This window comes from Theropithecus gelada, chromosome 4 (assembly GCF_003255815.1).
Source record: "Theropithecus gelada isolate Dixy chromosome 4, Tgel_1.0, whole genome shotgun sequence".
Lineage (NCBI taxonomy): Eukaryota > Metazoa > Chordata > Mammalia > Primates > Cercopithecidae > Theropithecus > Theropithecus gelada.
Genome location: NC_037671.1, coordinates 155,622,745 through 155,642,320, shown reverse-complemented (window position 1 = coordinate 155,642,320; position 19,576 = coordinate 155,622,745). Strand labels below are relative to the sequence as shown.

The window sequence follows — 19,576 nt, the reverse complement described above, 5'->3', positions numbered from 1 at the left end:
TGATTTTTTGTGTGTGTTAATAATGTTAGTAGCAGGATTTCAGATTTTTTTGGTGCCATTTTCCACATAGCAGAAAAATGAAATACATTTTCTCATCTTGTCTGAGCTTACCAAGTTGCTTATGAGATTAATTGTATGCTCAGTTAAGAATTCCGAAATATTTCAAAACCCAGCAGACTGGGGTGGAAGAACATTCCATTGAATACTGCTCTTAGACTTGATGGGCTTGGAAACATCGTGCTCATGAAATAAGGATCTTACTTTATAACATTTAAGAAGGGCAAGTACTTCTCTCCTTGAGGAGTCAAAGTGTCTGTGTGATTTTTTTAAAGGTGAACCTCTGTGCTTCTAGGTTTACTAGGATATCCTTTTAAATTATTGCAGGTTACAGTTACTGAAGGTTATCTTTGCAGTCTGTTCTAGTCTAGTGTGTGTTTTCCTAAGTAGCAGCTTTTTAATTTTAATTTTTAGCAACTGAAACTACATTGAATGCATGGTATTTTGTGTCATTCCTGTCAACAGCACTGCAAAATTCCCCCAGTATTCTCTCATAATCCTCTGAATCCTGTGGAATGGAAAAGATGTGGCAATCCTTAATGAACTGTGAGAAGTTTTCCTTTCTCCCTCCCTTCCTTTTTTTTGGTTTAGTCTCTAAGGAAATAGTATACAAGAAAAAATTCTTTATAGTGACTTGTAAGAAACCAGTATGTTTAAATAAATCTGATATCTGTCTATCTTGTTTACTTGTATACATATATACAAAGTTTTCCTGATTAATGAAAACTAAGTTTGAAAAAAATTTTTCAGTTACTAAAAAAATAAAAAAAAAAAAAGGGATGGGTGCTGTGGCTCATGCCTGTAATGCCAACACTTTGGGAGACCAAGGTGGGAGAATTGCTTGAACCCAGAGGTTTAGAGACCAGCCTGGGTAAGATGATGAAACCCCATCTGCCTCTACCAAAAAATTTTTAAAATTAGCCAGGCATGGCGGCATGCACCTGCAGTCTCAGAAACTTGGGAGGCTGAGGCAGGAAGGTCATTTGAGCCTAGAAGTTTGAGGCTGTAGTGAGCCAGGATTGTGCCACTTCACTCCAGCTTCAGCAACAGAGCAAGATCCCATCTCTTAGAAGAGAAAAAAAAAATGTAAATGTATTTGTCTTCTATATTTATGTATCTACATGCATATGTTTGTATATTATATATAATATGTATCTTTTTTAAGTATTTGGGAAAAACATTTTCAAATTTAATTCTTATTAATGATCAGGGAAACTTACTCTTAAGAATCTTCCTTTACTATATAAATGTCTCATTTACTACTGGAATTATGTTTTTAACACACACAAAAAATTGACCAGGGTTTCTTTTTCCTGGGGTTTGAATGAAGTTTGGGAAAGAGATATGTTGACAGCTCCCTTAGATTGGTAAGAAAATAATTATCTGATAAATCACAGCCTTGGATAATTTGAGACACTCTATTCTTCCCTAAGGTTTTATAGGATTCCCATCCTCCTTCCCCAACAATGTATCAGTTGTTGTGTTTGCTCTGTGCATACCTTTCTTTCCTTGGCCTTTTATATTTGCATAGTGTAGTTTGGAGCTAGTGCAAAATACATAGCTTCAGGGCTGTAATGTATAGATTGCATTGTGCGCTTCCCATCATCGTCTCCTCAGCACACAATAACTGCAGTGTGGAGGGCCCTACACAGAGACAGTGATGGTGTTTATAAAACGCCAGTGGTGTGTGGCGTTCACTACAATCTGCCGGGTAAGCAGTTGCACAAATTCCTCTAAGTTGAGAGGCCTCCAGAAATGTCATGTTTTGGCCTCAGTGTTGAATGCCACAAATAACAGCACAGGCATGGGGGACTTTGCTCAGCCTCTCAGATTCCAGCCTACCTTCCTTTGGCTGCATCTACAGTAGATTTCATTGCCTCTTTCTTTTTAAATGAAAGTTCCCAAAAGCTAGCATTCTAATTTTTGAATAACGTATTTTGAGCCCATCTAAATTGTCTTGTTTTTGTCTATTTTCTTTGGGTATCTATAATACAGTATGTAGGTTTTTAAAAAAACTAAAATTCTGATACCTGGAAAGTAGACCAAAGAGCTTTTTTTGTTTGTTTTTTTGAAGTTTTCAACCCATTAACTTTATATTGCTAGTGAGTGGTATAAGTAGGGTTAGGGAGAGGCAGACAGAGGAAAAACAGATAGCTAAGCTTGTTGGTATTTAATATAGAAAGTTATATTCAAAATATTTCTTTTTGAAGTATATTTGGCAAGTTTTATTAACAGTTGCATGGTTTTTATTGTTTAATAAACTTGATGTCATATTATCAGAATAGAGATTGACACAGCTTGTACTTTATGAAGATTCTACTGTGAGAACAGAAACACAGCGAAGGCATGCTTTAGATAGCAAGAAGAAATGACAGCGAAAGTGATGTCTTAGTGAAGGAATGTGTAAGACTAGGAAACCCCCTGTCCCTTCTGCATAAAGATGAGGTATGGCCTACTCTTGAGAGGAAGGGCAGATTGGCTTTTTTGCTCATGTCATTCCTCTAGTTCCCAAAACGTATTTGGAAATGCCCCAGTTTACTAAGGAAGAGTATAAGCACAATGTAGAATTGTGAAAATGAAGTGTTGGTCTACGCTGGTCTTCTCCCAGAAACTAGTTAGCAGCGTGTGTTTGGTTTAAGTCCTTGAACATTACGGGTTGGTAGTCCATGAGCTAGATAAGGAAGATTGTGTAAGAAACCAGAAGGCCTGAATTCTAGACTCAACCCTGCCAACTTTTTGACTGGGCTTATGGCATTGAACCATTCCACCAGCAGATATCTGGTAGTTACTCAGTAGGAGGCATTGAAGTAAGATGTCCTCTTTCTTCAAGAACTCAATGTCTGAAAGTAATAAGTATCAGAAGGAGTACAGTGGAAGAATAAGTGCCATAGATGTGAAATAATGCTCTTGAAGGAGAATGATGCAATATTGGGAGATTGGAAAAGGCTTCATAGGGAAGGATAATTTAGAGATTTGTATACAAGTAGAAGTAGTTTTGACATTTGTAAATAAATCAGGGGAAAAAATTAGAATATGTCTTGATAAGTCAGTAAGTGGTTCTCTTTATCTGGGGCAATACCTCAAAATTGCTGTGACAACTAAAGAAGCAACTATGTGTACTGGTATCTTAGGTGCAAGTTATGAAGCAAAATTATGTGTATTGCTTGGTTAACAAATGTATATTTGTAGTCCTTTTATACAGTAGAATTCAAGTTATTGTTTATTTAAAAAAAAAAAAAAGCAATGTTAATGGGAGAAAATTACTTTCCTGGATAGAAGTGTGGAATATTAGTGTATATTAATAGCACACATAATAATTTAATTATTTTAACTGAAATTCAGAAAATCAGACTGAAAAATTAGATAAACTCTCTATAACCTTATTTTTCTTATTTGTGAAATAAGGAAGTTTGCTTAAATAATGGAAAACTTTAAAATCATATTTAAAATCAATCATTATTTTAGAGCAGCTCAAAAAGGTCTTGTAATTTCAGCTGGCTTTAATGAATCCATGTAATAAGCCAAACATTTTATTGATCACTTTAAACATACTTCATTTAATTCTCTCATCACCATTATAAGGTGGGTACTTTTACAGAGAGGAAACTGAGGCACAGAGAAGTTACGTAACTTGCCGTAGTTACAGAGCTGTTAAGAGTAAGGCTGGGGGTCAAGCTCAGGACACTGTGATTATACTGCAGTACTTTTCTTCCATATTGTTAAGAATTGGTGATTCTCAAGAAAGATGGAACATACCAGAATCTGGGGGGGAAGGAAGAACTATTTTGAGGAACAATTTCAACTTACATGCCCCCGTACATTTTTATATGCTACCATTATGCATTGTACCTTGGTTCTTCACCCCCACCCCAAAGGGAATTACTATTTATGGAGTGTGTTGTGAACAATGTCAAGACAAAGTTGTGAGCCACTAACTAGATGATGTTGCTGTCTGAGCCGATCCAATCGAGTTTGATTGCACATTAGTGCTATAAATGTTGTAACTTGGAACATTCATATGTAGCATTTAATGTGTGTCACCTGATAATCTGATGCTTTTTAGAATATAAGAAGAAATATGCTACTTATTTTGTTTGCGTTTTTGAATAAGCCTTCAAAGCACATCTGTTTTAGGTTTCTTAGAAGTGACTTTTCTGTGTTTTTTTGTTACAATTTTCCTTCTTAGTCCTTCTTTTTATTCCCTAGTTTATGTTTCATTCCCTCTTGTCTTGATGACTTTATTATAGCTATTTAAAAAAATGCATGTTAGAACCATTTATGTGTTGAGTATAAATAATAAATTAGTAGAATAAAATCATTGTGGATTAATAAATTTTATTAATTTTGCTAGGGATTCATTGAGCTTTCTTAATTTGAAGTTTTATAGCATTGTTTCTTTTAATATTGCCTTTCCCTTATTCTCTCTCGTCTCCATCTAGGATTCTGATGAGATATTTGTAGACCCCTCATTCTGTTCTCCATGTCTGTGAAGTTCTTTCATATTGTCCTTCCCTTTGTCTTTTTCAGCCACATTCTGGACAGTTTTTTTCAGATCTGTCTTCCAGTTCACTGGTTTTCTCTTCAGCTTTGTCATATCCTGTCCATTTGGATTGTAATTTAGTTACATATCGTTTTCATTTCTAGGTGTTTTATTTGATTATTTTCAAAAACTGCTTTTCCATAGTCACTTTTTCCTTAGTCATATTTTAAAATATTTCTTATAAACACATAAAACATATATATTTTGTGTTTTGTACCTGATAATTCTATTATGTGCAGTCTCTGAAAATCTGATTCTGATACTGTCTCTCAATAATGGTGTCTGGTTTCCTTGTGGTTTTGTGATTTTTAATGTATGTTTTTTGAGATTTTTGTTTATGAGAATTTCTTGCTTCTCCCAGGCAGCTGGGCACATCTAATCTTGGACCAGTTTAAACTGGATTCTCTTTTGGCATTTTTGAATCAAACAGATATGAGTACCAGTGTCTACATCTGCGTTAGAGTCAGATGGTGGTACAGGTTGAGTATCTTTTATCTGAAATGCTTGGGACCAGAAATGTTTTGTATTTCAAGTTTTTTTCAGATTTTGTAATACTCGAACACTCCAAATCAAGAAATTGGAAATCTGAAACGCTCCAATGAGCATTTTCTTTGAGCATAATGCTGGCGTTGAAAAAATTTCGGATTTTGGAGTATTTCGTATTTTTGGTTTTTGGATTTGGGATGCTCAACCTGTAATTCTTTCCTACCTCATTTCTTGAGATGTGGTCATTAAAACAGTAATTCTGTTGTAGAATACATTAGTAAATGTATTAAAAAATAGTGGGCTCTTTTGCTAAATAGTTTTGGGAAACATCAGGTTTCCCAAGTGAAAGAAATAATGGGAAACAGGGTTTTTGCATTACAGAACTCCTCAGGGTGTCTGTTATACAAATAGGTGTTTTGATGCTCAGCAATCGTATGCAACAAGCAGATTTTTTCTTGTCCCACTCTGCTGCTCTTTTTGGGAATGAGGGGTGTATATAACTCATGGGACAAGTGGGACCAGTGGAAAATAACTTTGGCAAATACAGGTTGGCCTCCTGATACTCTTGGCTTCTGCTAATTGCCCTTCTCGCTGTCTTTCCTACTGTGTTTACATCACTTTATGACCCTGTGTGTGTGTGTGTATGTGTGTGTGTGTGTCTTATATTTAATCTGCCTGAGGGAAGTCATTCATGATTGTATCTGCTATTCCTTATCCCCAGAGCAAAACATTGTCATTGTGCAGAGCTCTCGTATCAGGCTATCTCGTAGGCCACTGGTCACTTTTCTTTGAGCCAGTTTGGCCAAGTACCTAATTATGTCCAAATTGGTAGATACATAATGCTTTATTTTTGGCTTCCCGTTCATTCTGTTTCTCTGCCAGTTGCATATAAATTTCCTAAGACCATGTTTGTCGTGCTCATCATTGATTCCCCGGTATCTTAACATAGGAACTGACACATATGGGTCAATATAGATTGAGTGTTAGCTTGGCAAGCCCTCACAGTCATCTGAGAGTCAGACAGGGTAACCAGCAGTCATATCGCATGGCTTGTTTATTCTAGATGGCTTCCTTTTTTTCATTTTACTGTATCCTCCAGTATCTTTTGAACAGAAATTGACTCAGTCTCCGGAAACATCCAAAGTAAAAAGTAAGCTCTATAAACATACATCCAAAGTAAAAAGTAAGTTATTTTGAATATCTGTTTTCTCTACCTCAAAAAATCATTTCCTCCTCGAAGATTCACTTCGAATATCATATTCTTGGTGAAGCTGTGATTTCTGTTAGTCACATTTACTCATTTCATTCCTGGTGTTCCAATTGCACTTTGTACATCGCTCTCTCAACATGTGCTTCATGGTGTTGTTGCATTTTTGCTTTTTCTTCCAGATTTTGAGTTCATTGAGGGTGGAGAGGCAGATGGAAGCTTAAGTAATGTGTATGTGCAGTCAGGATCTCATGAAGCATTGAGAATATCTGTTTCCTGGAGACAGAAGGAAAGAATAGTAGAGAAGCAGGCTTAGCATCCAAAAACATTTTGGTGTTTGTTAGATGTGGACTAGTGAAGAAATAGTTGACAGTAGAGTACTGCTATGGTTGGTTGAGGTGTATTCCATCTCACTGGGTTAATTTTATTCTCATGTGAGCTCTGGGGTAGTTATTATCCTCATTTTACAGACAAAGAGACTAAGTGGTTTTCTATTGTCACACTGGTTCAGTAATAGTAAATGCTTACAAAATGTTGAATGATAGAGGAACTAGGTCCGATAGAGGAACTGGTCCAGCCATCATGCTGATACCTCACGTACTGCATACCAACACCAAATTGTAGTGGTGAGCTGTGTGGGTGTTTTTTCCTCTTATTCTTGTAGGGAAATTCTGTGCATGAGGGCATGTTCCTGTTTTTGAAATGGAAACCAATGAGAACGTGTGAATTATTATTAAGAATTGACTTAAAGCTAGTGTTGGAATTGCAATGTGTTTTCTCCTTGAACCGAGGTGTATCGTTGTAGACATCAGTTGTCTTAAATATCCTTTTTACCCTAATTTCAAATAACATGATAACCAACTGTTATGTACTGAAACTCTTTTAGTACTCACCACACCTCCTGTAGTATCTGCTACCTGTTATCCCCATTTCACAGATGTGCAGATTAAGGTAAGCAGACATTAAGTGTCTTGCCATGGGTCACATAGCTTGTAGGTAGTGAAAGTGTATTTAGAACTTTGGTGTTTGACATACAGAGCTCAATACTCTTGTTCTCTACACTGTATTTGTATATACTTTTAATATATAGACAAACAAGCACATATCCATCTTAAACATGCTCAGTAATTTAATTGACTATTAAATCCTGATTGTGAACCTATAATATGTATATGGCACATTGCTTTATTTTTAAATTTTTTATTATTTATGTATTTATTTATTGAGACAGGGTCTCACTGTCACCAAGCCTGGATTGCAGTGGCGTGAGCACAGCTCACTGCAGCCTCAGCCTCCCAGGCTTAAGCAATCCTTCCACCCTAGCCTCCTGAGTAGCTGAGACTACAGGCACACGCCACCACACCTGGCTAATGTTTGTATTTTTTGTAGAGATGAAGTTTCACCATGTTGCCCAGGCTGATCTCAAACTCCTGAGCTCAAGGAATATGCCTGCCTCAGCCTCCCAAAGTGCTGGGATTACAGGCGTGAGCTACCACGCCTGGCCTTACACTGCTTATTATGTTGAAATAATGTAATCTGTGTGGCATTCTCCTTCTTCCCTTTACAATTTGATGCAATTCTATTCTTTTCAGAAATGTTACCATAAGAGGCTTAATAACAAAAGTACCAGATTCTCCTCCTCAAGATATATATGTGGGGAACATTAATTTTCACACACTGGGTGAACTAGTACACATTTTGATAGGGAGAGGGCATTTGTTTTGAGGATGGAAAAGTCTGATGGCTTTTTCTTTTTCACTAGCAGTCCATTGGTGGCTTTTATCAGTGCATCTGGGGAGGAGGCGTGTGTCTGACCTGACCTCACAGTTGGGTTGTTCCAGGGGTGTGCATCTTAATTGGAAATGAGTCACCACTCTGCTTATGTTTTGCCATTGATTAGACAATGAGCTTTTCTTCTATGCCTGTCAAAGGCTCTTACATCTCTGTTCACAGCAGCTTCTTAAATTAAAATATATGTGTGTATATATATATATTCGAGGTAAAAATATGTTAAGTCCTTAGAGGCAGTTGATTTCTTGTCCCACTTCCATCATCTTGTATTTTTAGAATTTATCCTAAGGAGCGAACACCATATCGTTCTCTAGGAAATTGTAAATAGGAGCATAGCTCGTACAGAAAAAGTAATTCTATTCTACACATATCATGGAACAAAAACTCAAACATTAAACCGAAGTGCTGATAGGATAAATTATGTTAGGATCTGCTGAATAATAGGGCTAAATGATTTTCCTGGGGAGTAGTATACTTTATAGATATGAGCCACCTTGAGGAATTGATGGAAGCAGTTTGAACATTTTTAAAATAAGAAAATGAACAGCTAACATTTTGCGTTTTTAGTCCTTTTTATATCCATATCGGGTAGCAGTAAAGCAGACGGTGCTTGCTTATGCTTTTGTTTCACATTTTATGCTTTGTCTATGTGTGCAGGGTGGGAGGGGTGAAGTTAAAAAATTAATCATTTTTATATTGTTAAAAAATGAGAAAACAAATATTTCATGTTAATTTATAATAAATCATGTATCTGATATGATGTCTTACATTTATAGCAGTCTTGGAATCTTTAGTACTTGAAAAGTAAAGTTGTTATTTTTTCTCCAGAAACGTGCTAAGGGACAAGTGTTATTTGACAAAGTGTGTGAACACCTCAATCTCTTGGAGAAGGACTACTTTGGACTTTTGTTCCAGGAAAGCCCTGAGCAGAAAGTAAGTGATTTCAAATTTATTTGTCTCTTTTTAGAACATAATGTATTTTTTTATTAACCAGTTTATCTCAGTTTAAAATTTAGCTTTAAGATAACTTAGGTGTTTATTATGACTTCACTGTGAAATTTGGTAAAAACTGAAAAACTATCTTGTGTAGAGAGAAACCACCTGTAGCTTTTTGGTGTGTGTGTATTTGTGCATGTGCGTGCACGTGTGTGTGTGCTTTGCACTGCCATCATGCGCAGACAGAATAGAATGTCATCAGTGGAAAATTGATGTTCTGGCATAAAGAGAACACAGACTAAATGGTATTAATCACTTTTGGTTCTCAATCACTCAATCTCGCCTTTTGGTACTAAGTAAAGAAGCTGGCCACAGCAGCTCATATTGTGCAGTCACCTGTATGCTAGATATTAAAGCATACCCAAAAGACAGGGAAGGCAGCGCATTGGAACGATTCTGTCTGAGGATACCAAGAACACTTGGTCACAGTGAAAGGGATTACTCTCCGTGATCTAACATTCAGATCACAGTCAGGAGAACAGAGCAATCAATAGAAGAACAGAAGTGTGAATTTTATTTGCCTACGTTGCTATCATTGTTAGTATTTACATGTCCTACTAATGAAATATAGGATAGTAAGAGTGATAATTATATATACTTTAAGTTTTCTCAACTTGCTTAGCTTTAAATACTTGGTATCTAATTTGTGGTTTAATTCCATGTTTAGACTAAAGACAATTAAATTGCATGCGTGCCTGCTGAATAGTACATGAGTATTCTTAATAGAACTCTGTTTAGAGTACTGTTCTCAGACATAATAGCACATTTGACTAAATAAATTAGGTTTTTTAGACTATAAATTATAAGGTGGTCTTGATAATGTTTCCTAAAAGCTGCAAAAGAGAAAGTGGTGGGAATTTGGCTAGGATTACCTACTTTTTTTGAGATTACATACTGGTAGATTCATAGGAGCATGTAATATAATCTTTGTAAAGTAGAGGGACAGTTGAGTATGTTGTACAATATGTGGAATCACATGTTCTATTAGTAGGCATAGGATATACTACGTTAAGAAATCTGGGCTGAGCGTGGTGGCTTATGCCTATAATCCCAGCACTTTGGGAGGCCGAGGCCGGCGGATCACTTGAGGCCAGGAGTTCAAGACCAGCCTGGCTAACATGGTGAAACCCAGTCTCTACTAAAAATACAAAAATTAGCTGGGCATGGTGGTGGCCGCTTGTAATCCCAGGTACTCGGGAGGCTGAGGCAGGAGAATCGCTTGAACCCAGGAGGCAGAGGTTGCAGTGAGCCAAGATCACGCCACTGCACTCCAGCCTGGGCGACACAGCGAGACTCCGTCTCAAAAGAAGAAAAGGAAAAGAAAAGAAACCTGATATTTTTGAAATACTAGTTTTGCATAAGAAAGAGTAGTATTTAGATAGTAGGATATACTATTTTTTTTATTTTGACAACTCTCAATTTATGTGTCTACTTCGTAGCTTTCACTGAGTCTCAGACTCATCTACTTAACTGCCTGCTGGATGTGGGAGTTCGCAATTCCCTCTGTCTGTCATGTATACATTTAGTACACACCTTGTTTGTTACTCTTTCTCCCCATTCTATGAATTCCTCGAGGGTAGATGCCATGCCTTACTTATCTGTATAGCCTCTGTATATGTAGACGTTAGCTGCTATCTATTACCTGTGTGTCATATCACACCTATAAGGATGTCCGCTCTCATGAAAATAGAAAATAGCAAGTGTTGGCAAGGATGTGGAGAGCCTGGAGATGCTGTGTGCTATGGTTAGGAAGGTAAACTGATACAACCGCTCTGGAAAACAGTGTGGAAGTTCCACAGAAAATTAAAAATAGAACTACTGGCTGGGCACGATGGCTCACACCTGTAATCCCCGCACTTTGGGAGACTGAGGCGGACAGATCACGAGGTCGGGAGTTCGAGATCAGCCTGGCCAACAAGGTGAAACCCCGTCTCTACTATTAAAAATACAAAAATTAGTTGGGCATGGTGGCACGCGCCTGTAGTCCCAGCTACTTGGGTTGCTGAGGCAGGAGAATCACTTGAACCCGGGAGGTAGAGGTTGCAGTGAGCTGAAATCGCGGCAGTGCACTCCAGTCTGGGCAACAAGAGCGAAACTCCATCTCAAAAAAAAAAAGAACTACTACATGATCTAACAATCCCACTTCTGAGTATATATACAAAATAATTGAAAGCAAGATCTTGAAGAGATGTTTGTTTACCCATGTTTATTGCAGCATTATTCATAATAGCCAAGAGATGGAAGCAACATTAATGGGTGAATAAAGAAAATGTGGTGTATACATACAATGGAATATGTATGTACATATCAATACATACTCAGCCCTGAGAAAGAAGGAAATCCTGTCACATGTTATATCATGGATTAACCTAGAGGACACCATGTTAAGTGAATTAAGGAAGTCACTAAAAGACAAGCACTATAGCATTCCACTTATATGAGGTATCCAAAGTAGTCAGACTCATAGAAACAGAGAGTAGAATGGTGGTTGCTAGGGGCTGGGGGAAGGGGAGTTGGGGAATTGTTTAATGGGTAGAGTTTCAGTTTTGCAAGATGTAAAAGTTCTAGAGATCTATTGAACAATGAGAATATGGTTTACACTACTCAACTGTACATTAATAAATGGTTAAAATGGCAAGTTTTATGTTATGTGTTTTTTACTACAATTAAAAATAATCCCACTACCTGTGTATAAACCAGCGTGCTCACTGCTGAGGCTCTAACTGTAAACAGTGAGAACCTAGACCCTGCCCTCAGAGGTGTCCCTGCTTATGTTTTAGTTGAAGAGGCAGAGTGGAAAAGCTAATTCTGCAGTTAGTGAATGTTGATTACTACTCTGCAGGAGAAAGTCAGGGTGCTAACAGGAAGACTCTGCTTAAGCAGAAACCTCATGTGTGAGTGGACTTTGGCTGGGCGATGGGATATGGGAAGCACATACACGAGGCCCTGAGACTGGAGCAGCTGTCTGGTTAAAAACTGGAAAGAAGCCTGGCGTGGGTTAGTAAGGGGAGAATGAGATTAGGCTAGAGGAAAGGCTGGGTATTAATGAGGCTAAGATCATGCAGGGCCCATTAAGGCTATATGTTAAGGTTTGGGACATTTCCTTTTTGCTAAGAAAAATGGCAAACTGTTGATAGGCTGAAGCAAGGATGTGAGACCACCAGTTTTGTCTTTAGAAAGGTCACTTTGGTTGATGGTTGGAATGGGATGAGAGGGGACTTGAGTAGGGCTGTGCACCCAAAGCACAGAAGTAGCCTTGAGTAAGGTTGTGGCAGTGGAAATAGAAAAGCGAATGATTGAAGAGAGAGTGAGGAAGGAGGCAGACTCAATCTGATGAATAATTGGACATGAAGAATGAACAATATCAAGAATTAAGGCCTGGGTTTCAGGATGGTTGGAGCTGTTCAGTAAGAAGGGAAGGAGGACTCGATTGGGGTTGGTAGGGGATATCATGAGTATAGTTTCTGACATATTGAGTTTTAGGTTCAATTACTTATGGAGAGAACAAGTAAATAAATGAATTTAGTTTTGGATGTGTCTTAAAGAATGGCAGATTGCATGGAACAAGTACTCCACTCTAGGTATAATCTGTCTTAGCAGTGCAGGGTGCGTGGGGTAGTTTCATTTTCTGATGTGAATATCTTATTTGTGTGGGGGCTTGTAACCAGAAGTACTTCTTTGTAACTTACCTGTTTTTAAAAAAATCAGAGGTGGCTTTTACCATACAAATATTCCAAATAAAACAGAAATGGCTGTTAACAGCTAATCATTCTGGTATTCTCACTAGGCAGCAGGCACCTTACCTGTGTTATCTCATATAGTTCTCAGAATGACCCTAAGAGGTAGGTGTTATTAACTACACTTTATAGATGCTGAGATTTGAGGCACAGAGGAAGTTTAAAAAGTCAGCCAAGGTCACCCAGCCAATAAATGTTGGCGATAAGATTCAAATTCAGGCAAAAAACTCAGAAGAAAAAGATACATTTTAGATTTTAGGGAAAATGTCAACAGTTGTAAACCTTCTGTCAGTCAAGGTAAAAATGGGCACAATTTTTCATAGCTATCATAACTGGAAAGTAGAAGAATACCATCTTGCCTCAGAGGAATTTTTCATGTTCTGAAATCCTGAAAGCTACCTTGCAAGACTTTACACATAGGGTGTTGAAGGACATTGTGAGCTGAGTTCCTGGGATGAGTTTCACAGTTGATGTTTCTATTATATTGTCAACAAATTTAAGGGCATGAGCTAACTTATTGATGGTGATTCTGTGATGGTCCATGCCAATGCTGCTCAAAAGAGACTTCTTCCTTTGTGGTAGAATCACCTGGAAGACAGATTTTCAATTAGGAATCTTATTTATCTCTCTTCTTCCTCCATTGTTCGTAAACACACATGCGTGCATTCACGCACATGCACACACACATAGAAATGCACGTTCATTGGGTATGTCTTGATTCCTCCCTTCCCAGTTAAAAAATAGTGCCATTACTATTTAATTTACATATAGGATGTTGAAGGATGTTATGGGCTGTGCTACCAGCAGGGATATGTCCTATTCCTAAGATAATTTGGGCCAGAAAACAGATTAACCTTTGGTCAGGCTAATATTTTCAAGTATATAGCTTTCCAGTAATCTAATTCAATTCGGTGATAGAGCTTAATATACCCTGTCCTAAATACCAGCTGGATATTTATTAGGGACTAGATAGGAGAGACACTTTCAAGTTTTACTACCTGACAAGGGCCTGTGATATGAATAGTTTATATTGTTGTATTAAAGCAAATCTATAAATTTTGGAAATCATATGAGCAGTTTAGTGTTGACATTCTATTACAGCTATTGAGAATTACGGCCAGTATTCTGGATGTGGGCAGGGAAGGGACGTTTTGCACAGAAGGAAAGTAATCGTTCCAGCATGAATGATCATGATGTGGGTGTGGAGTTTCAAGTTGTCCAAAGGGCTGGAGGATGTGGCAGTTCCAGCCTCTCTGAATAGGAAAGACCAGTGAGGGGTAGGCATGCTGGCAGGGGGAGGTAGGGACTCGTGTTGCAGCTGTGTTTTCTCATGAGCACACTGTTTTAACTTAGACCATGGGTTAATTTGGGGTGACTTTGTGGGGAGTGCTAATGGAGTTTATGGGAAAGCAGCTGGAAAAATAAGTGAAGATCATTCTTTGAATCTTGTATCTCATGCTGAGGAATCTAGATTTTAAGTAGGAAGCAACAGAGTCAGATTTGAGTATCAGAAAGAACCTGTTCATAGTGTGGAGCGAGATGATAGGGGACTGAGACCAGAGGCAGGAAGGTCAGGAGACAGTTGCAGTAGTCTCGAGGTGATGAAAACCAGAGCAGTGGTACTAGGAGTGAAGAAGAAAGGACAGAGATTCAGTGTAGGTAATGTCCGCAGGACTTTGTGACTGCCACCTCTTAGCTATGGCAGCGAGGGGAGAGTTGGGGAAAAGTCCTAGGTTTCGGGGTTGGGGAGCTGGGGAGCTTGATGGAGACTTTTATACAGGGACCTTGGAGGAGGAGCCGCAGTTTGAGGTATGCTAGGGAGCGGAGATGGAATTTAATTTTTATTTTGCCAAGTTGGACATATTCATAAGCTGTTAGCTAGATGATTGGGGATCAGGGAGTAGGTGAAGCATGAAGAAAGTTAGCAGTAAAGAATTTGAGAGGCCAGGTGTGGTGGATCATACCTGTAATCCCAGCACTTTAGGAAGCCCAGGCGGGAGGATCACTTGAGCCCAGGAATTTGAGACCAGCCTGGGCAACATAATGAGACTTTGTCTCTACAAAAAATTGAAAAACTAGCCAGGCAGCGTGGCACATACCTTTAGTCCCAGCTATTCGGTGGAGGGGAGAGGGGTGCTGAGGTGGGAGAGGGGTGCTGAGGTGGGAGGATCACTTGAGCCCAGTAGGTCAAGGCAGCAATGAGCTGTGATTGCACCACTACACTTTGGCCTAGGTGACAGAGCAAGACCCTGCCTAAAAAGAAAAAAAAAAAGAAATTTGAGAGCGAGTGTAAACTGTTGTTTAAAGAAGCGTTTGGCCATGGAGAAAAGAACAGTTGGGAGAATGATACTAGAGGATATAGACCTGCAATGTCCAAGTCTTTTTAGTTAAAGCCTATATACAAAACATGTGTCTAATTTTATATGTTCATCTTACCTTTCATAAGAGAAACTACCATGTATAATAAGGAATTAGGAATTCCTTATTTATCATTAGTGTCTTTCTGTTAGTAAGAATGCTATGGTAGACCCAACCAAATGTACCTTTATCTTTTTTCTTCCTTAATGACCTTAATCTCTCCTTGACTTTAGCCATTCCCTTTCAAGGCCACACACTGGGTCTTGTCATGCAGGACTTTGTGACTGCCACCTCTTAGCTATGGCAGCGAGGGGAGAGTTGGGGAAAAGTCCTAGGTTTCAGGATTGGGGAGCTGGGGAGCTTGATGGAGACTTTTACACAGGGACCTTGGAGGAGGAGCAGCAGTTTCAGGATTTTTTTTTTTTTTAAACAAGAATGGATCACAAAAATTTTCATGGAGAGAAAATCTACACATTTGTTTGGTTTTAATATTGAACTATATCTCATAGTTGAGACACTGAGGTGAAAGCCTTTTTAGTTCATTCTGAGTATGAAAATCTATCATTGTTAGTGTTAAAGCTTTTTTGATTTCTATTGAGAGTGCTTATATAAATTTTACTATGGAAAACGTTGTTAAAAAAATGGATGTGTTTTAACAAGACACATCCAACAAGAATCTTGCTCCACACCATAAACAGGTTCTTTCTGATACTCACATCTTACCGTGTTACTTCCTACTTAAAATCTAGATTCCTCAGCATGAGATACAAGATCCAATAGGCTGCTACACTGGGGGAGGATGAGGAACTGCCACATCCTCCAGCCTGTTGGACAACTTGAAACTCCACAAGTTTTCATGATGATGAAATGTTTGATACCTATACTGTCCAGCATGGCAGCCATTAGCTGCATATGGCTGTTGAGCACTTGAAAGAGGGCTAATGTGTCTGAAGAAATAGACTTAAATTTTATTTACTGTAACTAATTTAAATTTAAATAGCCTCGTGTGACCAGTGGCTATCATATTGCACCACGGAGAGAGTTTACTGAGAGTTTTGGGGTTGGCAGATTTACTTTGATGGAAATAACTTTGACTTTAGCTATGAGAAACCCCAAGAAAAGTGTATGGTTGAAGAGAGAGGAGAGTGACTATGATGACGACAGTCATGAAAAGGATTAGTCTTGAATAAAGATGTTATGTCATCCTGAGTCTGCAAGAAACAGAATAAGAGGTGGTGCAGTTGTTAAAAAACAAAAAATTCTTAGTTGAGCAAAGTGCAGCCTCAAATCTTTGTGAAACAGAAGGTAAAAGCATTTGCTTAAGAGTGACTAGGGTAGCAGTGGGACAAGAGAAGGAACCAACCAAGAATTAGTAAGTGCATTGCTGTTAACAGTTCTTCTGAGACTGGGGGGTCATACAGTTGGGATGGCAGCAGAATATATTTGTGCGTGTTTTTCTCTAATTGCCATTAGCAACCTGAGTATCATAGTTGAGAAATGGAGTATTAGCAGAGTTCTCAGTTGACTGTGTTCATGGAGGCAATAGTAAGAGGATGACGGATTGTGAAATCTGGAGTTGCTGATGAGATGTAATTAAGCTGATTATTCACAGGGTCACAGGAAAGAAAATTACTGAAGCTGTAATAGGCTGATACACGGGGAGAACATGGCTGGGGCAAAGGATGAATGTTCAAAGATGTTGAAGAGTAGGTACAGTGGGGATACATGGATAGAAAATTAGAAGGAGAGGAAATGACTGCATCTGAGAATGGGCTGATGGAGTCTAATGAGGTGAAGAGCTATGTGATGATGACAAGACCCAGGGTGTGACATTGAAAGGGAATGGCTAAAGTCAAGGAGAGATTAAGGTCATTAAGGAAGAGAAAAGATAAAGGTAAATTTGGTTGGGTCTACCGTAGCATTCTTATTAACAGAAAGACACTAATGGTAAATAAGGAATTCCTAATTCCTTATTGTACATGGTAGTTTCTCTTATGAAAGGTAAGATGAACATATAAAATTAGATATATGCTTTGTATATAGGCTTTAACTCAAAAACTTAGGGAACTTAAGAATGAGGTGTCCCATGCACACGTATGTTTATCGCGGCACTATTCACAATAGCAAAGACTTGGAGTCAACCCAAATGTCCATCAGTGACAGACTGGATTAAGAAAATGTGGCACATATACACCATGGAATACTATGCAGCCATAAAAAAGGATGAGTTTGTGTCCTTTGTGGGAACATGGATGCAGCTGGAAGCCATCATTCTCAGCAAACTATTGCAAGAACAGAAAACGAAACACCGCATGTTCTCACTCATTGGTGGGAACTGAACAATGAGATCACTTGGACTCGGGAAGGGGAACATCATACACCGGGGCCTATCATGGGGAGGGGGGAGGGGGGAGGGATTGCACTGGGAGTTATACCTGATGTAAATGACGAGTTGACGGGTGCAGCACACCAACATGGCACAAATATACATATGTAACAAACGTGCACGTTATGCACATGTACCCTAGAACTTAAAGTATAATAATAATAATAATAAATATATTATTAATAAAAAAAAAAGAATGAGGTGTCTGAGACATTCACTTTTCAGGAGTGAATACTTAAATATAATTAGCAATATATTTAATTATATATAATCTAATTTGCTATTACTTTTGTATTGTGTAATTTTAAAAAATTTCTGCTTATGTAGACAAAATCCAGTCCTCAAGACATCTAGGCAAAACAATTCTTATTCTTCCAGTATAGATTTGTATGGTATCCTATTTTTTTCCCATAGAAATTTATTACTATTATACTAACTCAGCTCAATCAGTCCTACTTTGTTTAAAGCCCATGCAGTTTTAACAGCAGAATATAATGATGTAAGGATCTTTCTTTTTCATGCTGAATATTATCTGTACTTATGGGAAATTTTGATATTTGTTTCAACCCATTAGAAAGTAAAGGTGGGTGAAAACCACAATTATTTGTATAAAAAAATTTTCATGGAGAGAAAATCTACACATTTGTTTGGTTTTAATATAGTACTATATCTCATGGTTGAGACACTGAGGTGAAAGCCTTTTTAGTTCATTCTGAGTATGAAAATCTGTCATTGTTAGTGTTAAAGCTTTTTTAATGTCTATTGAGAATGCTTATATAAATTTTACTATGGAAAATGTTGTTAAAAATATGTGGAATCAAGCAGCATGTTTGTTCAATATGGAATTCCAAGTCCATATAGTTCTTGTATTCATGTCTAAATGAAACCATCGTTAAGGGTTTTGGACTCTCTTTAAAGGGAAAAATACTGTCTTGAATTTTGATGTTAATAGTTTGGCATTTGGCCCAAAATGACATTATAATGTCATTTTGCTGCACACTATATTGAAAAAGGAGCTTGTTAGAAATGTAGTTGATATCCACGGCTAACTTTATGAAAATTAGTTGAAGCAGTCATCTGATAGACCATTTCTTTCCAGAAACTAGAACTAAAAACTCAAATGTTAAAGTGTTTGCATATATAAACTATTCTTTAATAAAGTTCTACATTCAATCCACTTAAACTTTATAATCACACATTCTCCCAGATGTGTAGTGAATGTTTCACTGTGATACAGTGCCTGTAACTTTTCTCCTAACACCAGCATTACGGTAGAGTTCTTTTAAACCCAGTTTAGGCAAAGGTATATTAAAGGGGATCTGTTTCAGCACTATAAATTCCTGTGAGAAAATGCAGATTCTAGACAGAACTACTTTGAATTTTTAACATTTAGTAATACACTGTGAATCGGGTGGAATTCGTTAATTTCTCTTACCTGGCCAAATTAGAGATCATCTAAAGCCAGTGAGGAAGGCATGGCGAGGCATTTGAAGAAACTTCTAACTCTGGGATCTTAGGGTCTAACTTAAAGGGGAATTAAATGAGTGAGATAGATGTTTTTTGAGGGGAAAGGAACTGTTAAAGAAAAAGTTATTTTAACACTTGTTAAAACGATAAGACAGACTATTCAGGACTGTTGCAATAGGTATAAGGACCTTTGCAGTGGGGTTTTGCAGTAGGCAAGAGAGATTGGGCTCAACTCCAAATACAATAAGGAAAAGTGGAAATTTATAGTCAAGGAGCAGGGTGGGGGTCAGTAGATGGGAAACTACTAAGAGGAAACATCAGGGGGCACTTAGGGGAATTCTGGCTAAACCAAGCTAACAGGAGTCTTGCTGAAGGCAGGTGAGTGTGATCTGATATCACTTGGGGGATGGTGGAGGATGAGGAACCCCATCAGATATCAAGGGTAGTTAGTAATGAAGGGTGGGGCATTCCCACTAAACCAACTTATTAACAGGATTCTTGCTAAAGTTGGATGGTGTGTAGATGGACAGAGAAGTCTGAAAGTTGAAGCC

The 19,576-nt window shown here is 38.0% G+C and overlaps 1 protein-coding gene across 22 annotated transcripts in view; it reads left to right on the top strand.

The window, feature by feature from the left end:
* EPB41L2 (erythrocyte membrane protein band 4.1 like 2) overlaps positions 1 to 19,576 on the top strand; it is a 226,920-nt gene that overhangs the window by 128,714 nt on the left and 78,630 nt on the right. For all 22 annotated transcript variants that reach the window (XM_025381566.1, XM_025381564.1, XM_025381560.1 and 19 more), the window contains one exon: positions 8,910 to 9,014. In XM_025381566.1, the coding sequence (XP_025237351.1) occupies positions 8,910 to 9,014 (105 nt within the window). The remainder of the gene's footprint in view (positions 1 to 8,909; positions 9,015 to 19,576) is intronic.